The sequence below is a fragment of the Salvelinus namaycush genome, unplaced genomic scaffold, assembly GCF_016432855.1.
Source record: "Salvelinus namaycush isolate Seneca unplaced genomic scaffold, SaNama_1.0 Scaffold1700, whole genome shotgun sequence".
Classification (NCBI taxonomy): Eukaryota; Metazoa; Chordata; class Actinopteri; order Salmoniformes; family Salmonidae; genus Salvelinus; species Salvelinus namaycush.
Window position 1 is genome coordinate 46,434 of NW_024058454.1, and position 8,314 is coordinate 54,747.

Here is an 8,314-nt window from a genome sequence, read left to right on the forward strand (position 1 = left end):
TATTTCACCTAATTTTAACATTCCGTCGTAAAGTGAACATGTTCAACTTAATAAAACATATTTTCCCATCGAAAGAGGTTAAACAAAAATAATACTATAGTAAGTGCCTCTACATTAAGTGCCAAATAAGGTAACAGGATGGACCGTAACAGGGTTGAGGTTTTTATCTGAACTCAGCCATGAATCCCCTCGTGACAGGCTTGCTGTGTGCAACTGGGAAGGGCAATTGAATGCAAGCTTTACAAAACAAATGTATTTGTTAAAACATTTCTAGCCTGTCTATCTATGGGTAACAGGGTTGTCGTGTTATTCTAAACCACTCAGTTTTCCACCACAAAATGGCCAAAAAGAGTAGAACCAGCTCACCTGCTTTTACATAAAGATTTGACTATTAGATGTTCAAGGTTTGCATTGAAAAAAATATTTAAAAAGGAAAAGGATTCATCATATTAAAACAAGAGTTCAGATCACATTGACCTTAAAATGAATCACTAATCACATGAAATAAATAATAATCTTCCAAAATGTATTTGTCAAAGCAACAAAACAACTAGCAATGATAAAATGATCGGGGTTAAGGGGGTTAAAATCTTCCTACAAGTCACAGAGGGTTCACATAGGGACATTGCATCCTAAATGCATGAATTTTGCCACTTTAGCAAGTCTTTATTTATATTAGAGATCAGAGCATTTCATTTACTATAACATGCTTTTAAAATGCAATATTGGTTCACAATTTCTACTGAAAATGTCAAAGGGATGCTAAAGGGACTCATTTCGTGGAACAACTATCCAATTGTTGATAAACTACATGACCAAAAGTATGTGGACACCTGCTCGTCGAACATTTCATTCCAAAATCATTGGTATTAATATGGAGTTGGTCCCCCTTTGCTACTATAAAAGCTTCCACTCTTCTGGAAAGGCTTTCGACAAGATGTTGGAACATTACTGTTGAGACTTGCTTTCATTCAGCCACAAGAGCATTAGTGAGTTCGGGCACTGATGTTGGGCGATTAGGCCTGGCTCGCAGTCGGTGTTCCAATTCATCCCAAAGGTGTTCGATGGAGTTGAGGTCAGGGCTCTTTGTAGACCAGTCAAGTTCTTCCACACCGATCTCGACAAACCATTTCTGTATGGGCCTCGCTTTGTGCACTGAGGCATTGTCATGCTGAAACAGGAAAGGGCCTTCCCCAAACTGTTGCCACAATGTTGAGAGCACAGAGTCGCCTAGAATATCATTGATGCTGTATCGCTAAGATTTCTCTTCACTGGAACTTAGGGGCCTGGCCTGAACCATGAAAAAGAGCCCCAGCCCATTATTCATACTCCACCAAACTTTACAGTTGGCACTACACATTCGGGCAGGTAGCTTTCCTCCAAACCCAGATTTGTCCGTCAGACTGCCAGATGGTTTTGCGTGATTCATCACTCCAGAGAACGTATTTCCACTGCTTCAGAGTCCAATGGCGGTGAGCTTTACACCAGTCCAGCTGGCGCTTGGCATTGGGCATTGTGATCTTAGGCTTGTGTGCGGCTGCTCGGCCATGGAAACCCATTTCATTAAGCTTCCGACAAACAGGTATTGTGCTGACATTGCTTTCAAAGGCAGTTTGGAACTCGATAGTGAGTGTTGCAACCGAGGACAGACGATTTTTACGTGCTTCAGCTCTTGGCGGTTATGTTCTGTGTGCTTTTGTGGCCTACCACTTCGCGGCTGAGCAGTTGTTGCTCCTAGACGTTTCCACTTCAAAATAACAGTACTTACCGTTGATCGGGGCAGCTCTAGCAGGGCAGAAATTTGATGAACTGACTTGTTGGAAAGGTGGCATCCTATGACAGTGCCACGTTGAAAGTCACTGAGCTCTTCAGTAAGGCCATTCTACTGACAATGTTTGTCTATGGAGATTGCATGGCTGTGTGCTCGAATTTATACACCTGTCAGCATTGGGTGTGGCTGAAATAACCGAATCCATTCATTTGAAGGGGTGTTCACATACTTGTATGTATGTTTATATATAGTTTACCTAAACATTATATTTAACAGTTTTATGAGCTGGAATTAAAAGCCTAAATGTTTCCGTTCTAGCTTTTAAATCTTAATTTAATATGGTTCCACCAGGGTGATAAATCAAACTGAGCAAAGCACAAGGTAACGGCCAACTCCGTCACAAGCATGAGGTGAGGAGACAGTTCAGATGTGTTTATAAGCTAAATAATATAAATAATAGGTGAACATATATATAAAGTTGTTGATGAGGATTAATGCGACTTAAATGGAACTAAATAAGGTCAGATTAGATTTAATGAAAACTATTTTAGTTGTAGTGGGGCAACATGGATTCCACTACAGTATTTGAGGGTCAGTGGAAGTAACATTGGAATCAATTAGATTAATCAAACTTTTGATATTGTCATAACTATTAGTAATGAAATCTCTCATTTATGTTAATTCACTGAAATTCAATTCGGAGACAAACATTAAAAAGTTATGTAATGGGAGTGTGGCGCTCCTGGAAGTGGGAGGTGCTAGTGATACACAGAAATAAACACCTCTCTCATCCAATTCATTTCCTTTCCCAGAGTGGTCCATAATTAACTTTTGCTTGGTTAGCACTTCCAACCAGATATAAGGAGGCTGAGGCCCCAGCATCCATGAGTCAGATACCTTCTTTCTCTGTGGTAAGACCTCTCCACCTCCTTAGATTTTTTAATGTGTCTCATCCTTGCACTCAGCATCTGAGGCAGTAGCTAACTGCACTATTTGAATTGAGTTCTGTGAGATTTTACAATATTAAATCAAGTGGCATTAAAAGTAATGTTGTTTTTATTATGTGTTTTACTTCAAATCTGTAACTTTCATTTACAGTCAAAGTGTTGCTCCTGCACTTGAAAGGGTGTTCTAGAATGTAACTGGGTTTTCAGGGGAATTTATTTGAATTCCTAACAGAATGTGTGGATGTGTAGTAAATGAAAGTTACCAGTTGCACCTGTAGTAGAATTTGACATGTAATGATTTAGTTACATGTTTTCTATGATAAATGATAAGGCTTTAGACTTGTGTGTTTTCACAACACCCTAATGTTTCACAGGGTCCTCCAAGAAGTACACATTCATCTGTAGGAAGGGGAAAAGAAGGTGAGACATGGTTCCAGTCTTCACATAAAAAGTTATGAGAATATTTTGTGAGAGATATCGCTCACCCAACTCTGTTGACTGAGGAGGAAGCACCACAGAGTCAATCATGTTTCATGTTTAATCTCTTTCCTAGTTATCCGTCACCATGAGTACGGACGCTGAGATGCAAATCTACGGCAAGGCTGCCATATACCTCCGTAAATCTGAGAAGGAGAGGATGGAGGCACAAGCCGCACCCTTTGATTCAAAAAACGCCTGCTATGTGACAGACAAGGTGGAGCTGTACCTTAAGGGTTTAGTCACTGCCAGGGCCGACGGGAAGTGTACTGTGACAGTTACCAAACCTGACGGCAGTAAGGAGGTAAGTCTGATCTGAAAACTATTCAAGTTCAAGTTTGTACAATCACTCTAATTCTTGAAAAGTCAACTAAATGCATAAACAAACTTCCAATGTTTTTTGTAAGCAGAATATAATCTTCAAAGACATCAATTTTATTGCTGCAATTTATAAATTATATGGAATTTCTCATGTTGACTAGTCACCAGTTATGTCAGTGGGTGATAACTAAGTAGTTGGATTAATGTGGACATGCGTTTTTTAAATGATTAAACTTGTATTTAATGAGCAAAAAGCATTCAGTCATGTCCAGTTTGATCTGTGTGTAATCTAGATTTCTGACTGTTTCAGGAAGGAAAAGAGTTCAAAGATGCAGACATCTATGAGATGAACCCCCCTAAGTACGACAAGATTGAGGACATGGCCATGATGACCTACCTGAATGAAGCCTCTGTGTTGTATAACCTCAAAGAGCGTTATGCAGCATGGATGATCTATGTAAGAAACCTGCACATACAAACACACACATACATGAACGTAATAAATACACACATACATTACTATACATAAATGAAAGGTAGAAACCAAAACATATCAATACAGTAGACCCACATCAGTAAACCAAAGTACACCCACATCCTCACATAAATCCAGGTAAAAGTACATCTGACTTTACTAATCCACAAATGTAATTATGCTTTCATCCAGACCTACTCTGGGCTCTTCTGTGCCACGGTGAACCCCTACAAGTGGCTCCCTGTGTACGACGAAGAGGTTGTCAACGCCTACAGAGGGAAGAAGAGGGTGGAGGCTCCACCCCATATCTTCTCCGTCTCTGACAACGCCTTTCAGTTCATGATGATTGGTACGATATCTCATGGATGGACGGATGGATCAATCAATCAAATGTATTTATAAAGCCCTTTATACATAAGCAGATATCACAAAGTGCTTATACAGAAACCCAGCCTAAAACCCTAGACACCAAGCAATGCAGACCCTAAGAAAAAACCTAGAGAGGAACCATGCTCTGAGGGGTGGCCAGTCCTCTTCTGGCTGGAGATTATAGGAGTATATGGCCATTAAGGCCATACAAGATGTTCAAACGTTCATAGATGACATGCAGGGTCAAATAATTATCACAGTGGCTGTAGAGTGTGCAATAGTTCAGCACCTCAGGAGTAAATGTCAGTTGGCTTTTCATAGCCGAGCATTCAGAGGTCGAGACAGCAGGTGCTGTAGAGAGAGAGAGAGAGAGAGAGAGAGAGAGAGAGAGAGAGAGAGAGAGAGAGAGAGAGAGATAGGGAGAGTCAAAAAACAGCAGGTAGCACGTCAGGTGAACAGATCAGTGTTCCATAGCCGCAGGCAGAACAGTTGAAACTGGAGCAGCAGCACGGCCAGGTGGACTAGGCACAGCCAGGAGTCATCAAGTCAGGTAGTCCTGTGGCATGGTCCTAGGGCTCTGGTCCTCAGAGATAGAGAGAGAGAAAACGTAAGTTCACACAGGACACCAGCTAAGACAGGAGAATTTCACCGGACTTAAAGGTCGAGACCGAGTCGTCGTCTCTCACATGGATAGACAATCCATAAAAATGGAGCTCTATGGATGTCCATAAGTGCATATAGATATCAAAGTCCATAAGTGCTAATGGATGGATGGATGGATGGATAGTTGGGTGTAAAATCAAATCAAATCAAATTCAAATATGCTTTAGAGTTTTCTCGTCTAGGTTAGAACAGTTTGCTGGGAATGTCTGATTTCAGTATCCATGAATGGAAAATGTTCCAAAATAAAATTCATGATTATACGAATGTACCCATAATGTTGCAGTATGATAAGCAATGTGTTTTTTGGTTCCAGATAAGGAGAACCAGTCCGTCCTGATTACGTAAGTTGTTTACTAAAATGTCACTTGAGAAAGTGTTCCTATTGTAATAAGTTGGGTCACCTGGTGTGATGAAATACATGACATTATGAATAGATTAGAGCATTAGGCTATGTGTAATAATGAGTCGATGAAAGGGAATATTTGTTAATGATTTACTTATGTTAGAAAACAAGTATTTTTCAATGCTATTTCTTGGTGAAAGCCAATCTGACACTCAAACATGTACCTAAAACCCCTCTTTCTCTGTCATATAAACCAGTGGAGAATCCGGTGCAGGAAAGACTGTCAACACCAAGCGTGTCATCCAGTACTTTGCCACCATTGCAGTGTCTGGTGGCAAGAAGGAAGCAGACCCCAACAAAATGCAGGTAGGTTGTGCTTATGTTTGCCTTTTAATCACATTTCAGTTTGGTTTTCTGAGCAAACTTTTTTTCCAGCTGTGAATCATGTTTCAAGAAATTTGTTCAAGTCATAGAGAAAAACAAACTTGACCACTTTTCCGTTTCTGAGCAACTTGTGTTTCTCAATCAGGGGTCTCTTGAGGATCAGATCATTGCAGCTAACCCTCTGCTGGAGTCTTACGGTAATGCCAAGACAGTGAGGAACGACAACTCGTCTCGCTTTGTAAGTATGAAGGGCATACTGTGGAAGTTACCTTATATTAGAAAAATGTATTTCAGTAGTTCCCTATTGTTATATCAATAGATGTCCAACAAACTGTAACATTTAAAGGTGTATATCAAAGTAAAATGTTTATTTATTTGTTGACCTATTCCTAACCCCCATGCTCTACTACAGGGTAAATTCATCAGGATTCACTTCCAGGCTGGTAAACTGGCTAAAGCTGACATTGAGACCTGTGAGTTGGTTTTGATTGTTTCTCAATGCTTTCCTAAATTCACACAGATCATTTTTTGTAGATCATATCATCAAATTTGATTTCATCTTGTTTTCTCTCTCTCTCTCTCTCTCTCTCTCTTTGTGTCACTCACGCTCTCTCTTTCACCCTCAGACCTGCTGGAGAAGTCCAGAGTGTCCTTCCAGCTGCCCGATGAGAGAGGCTACCACATCTTCTTCCAGATGATGACAGGCCACAAACCTGAGCTAGTTGGTACGACAAAGTAGAGGTTCAGGGGAAATTATTCCCACCCTCATCCGTGGAACTTGTTAAAAATATTCATAGTCCACACTAATAATACTATTACAATGAGTACATCCAAGGTAACAAGGCATCTAGACATTTGGAGGGTCTTTGGGAAAAATCTATCAAGTAATGCAGTGTGATGCACTAGTCCACAAGTCTCAGTCTCCTCTTTTGATGCTATTCATTATATACTACATGTATCCTTGAGACCATCTATTGAGTAAAGGAGGGAGAGATACTGTAAAGGTAGGACAGCAGAATTCTAAGAGATTTAACTGACAAGCTGTTCTCCGTTGTCCACAGAATTGGCGCTCCTCACCACCAACCCCTACGACTTCCCCATGTGCAGCCAGGGTCAGATCGCTGTGGCCAGCATTAATGACAATGACGAGCTGGATGCGACAGATGTGAGTCAAACAAAGTGTTAACCAAACTATAGATATATAATGGGTAGGACCATCATACACACTGAATGCACTGTGACTTAGTGGCAGCTGGGAACTTTCATGTATTTTATGTTTGATTCAAAATGCCTTGTGTTAGTTAAGCATGAACATAAAGGAACTTTTCATGCCTTCACACTTCGCCTTGAGGCACATACATTTAAGACATCCACAAGAGAGCACCACTAAGTGCCCTGTGGAACTGTGTAAAACTCATTTTGTGCTGCCATCTACTAATGTGTTGGCCAAGAGTCAAATCTATCCATCCCATTCGTTCTGGAGTGAGCACAGAACTGTAGCGTAACGTCACTGTTGTACTCTTCCTTATTGCCAGGATGCCATTACCATCCTGGGCTTCACTAATGAGGAGAAGCTTGGCATCTACAAGCTGACAGGAGCTGTAGTGCACCATGGCAACATGAAATTCAAGCAGAAAGCAGCGTGAGGAGCAGGCCGAGCCAGACGGCACAGAGGGTGAGTCCCACTCATAGATATACAATATGTAGAATATTAGTCCCCATTCCCAGTCCCAAACATAGAAATAGAACACCTAAGACAGACAGTGCCACATGAAAGTGTAATGGAAATTCTCCACTAAGGATACTCCTCTTGGTTCCCGGAGCAATGTTCTAGGCGTACTGCCAAATTGCTTATACAGTGATAGTGAGTACAATCAGTCACTCGCATGAACCCAACAGAATTGGTAATAAGAAGAAGCATTTTAAGAAAAAGCTGCATTGATCTGAAAACACACAAACATAAAATGTTCCATCACATTCCCTCCTTTTATCACTTCCGTTATAATTATTGTAACATGTTAAGGTGAGCATTAGATTATGGCTTAAACTAGCAAAGGAGGTTCTATCAAATACTTCTATAAAAGTAAGTGAAATCAACACATAAAATGACACTTTATCCTTTCAAACCCTTCATTCTGGTTGTACAATACTAACTAATAACTTATCCCTTATTCCAATGGTCTAACACTTGTAAAAACCATTGTAGTAGAATGGTTTAACTTAAGACCTTCCTTTCATACAGGTACACACATGCTTCATTACATAAGTTTCATTTATGGAAACATCAAAAGCGGCAGGGGACTTTCTCTTCAACCTTCTGGTTCCTAAGGAGACTGAAAAGAAAAAAAGAATTATGGAAATATGACCAGTGTTAGTAATACGTTAAACTATGCATGATCATATATGGCAAAATCCCAAAGTTTGATAACATGATGATTCCCAACTCATTCCCCCTTAGCCTGACTCTATACCTGATACCATGATAATTCCCACTCTCCCCTAGCCTGACTCTATACCTGATAACATGATGATTCCCACTCTCCCCTAGCCTGACTCTATACCTG

General features: G+C 40.4%; 1 protein-coding gene across 1 annotated transcript; it reads left to right on the forward strand.

Moving 5' to 3' along the window:
- The first annotated feature begins 3,283 nt into the window (after positions 1-3,283).
- Positions 3,284-5,807, forward strand: LOC120037336 (myosin-4-like). The gene is made up of 6 exons (XM_038983490.1): positions 3,284-3,499; positions 3,827-3,973; positions 4,184-4,340; positions 5,337-5,364; positions 5,624-5,732; positions 5,802-5,807. The coding sequence occupies exons 1-6, from the start codon at positions 3,284-3,286 to the stop codon at positions 5,805-5,807; spliced, it is 663 nt and encodes a 220-aa protein (XP_038839418.1).
- The last annotated feature ends 2,507 nt before the right edge of the window (positions 5,808-8,314 follow it).

What these genes read in the sequence shown, in the direction of transcription:
- LOC120037336 (XM_038983490.1), top strand. Translation starts at nt 3,284, where the DNA reads ATGAGTACGGACGCTGAGATGCAAATCTACGGCAAGGCTGCCATATAC. An exon ending in ATGCAGCATGGATGATCTAT is followed by an intron (nt 3,974 to 4,183) that starts GTAAGAAACCTG and finishes GCTTTCATCCAG; the next exon opens with ACCTACTCTGGGCTCTTCTG. An exon ending in CTTTCAGTTCATGATGATTG is followed by an intron (nt 4,341 to 5,336) that starts GTACGATATCTC and finishes TTTTGGTTCCAG; the next exon opens with ATAAGGAGAACCAGTCCGTC.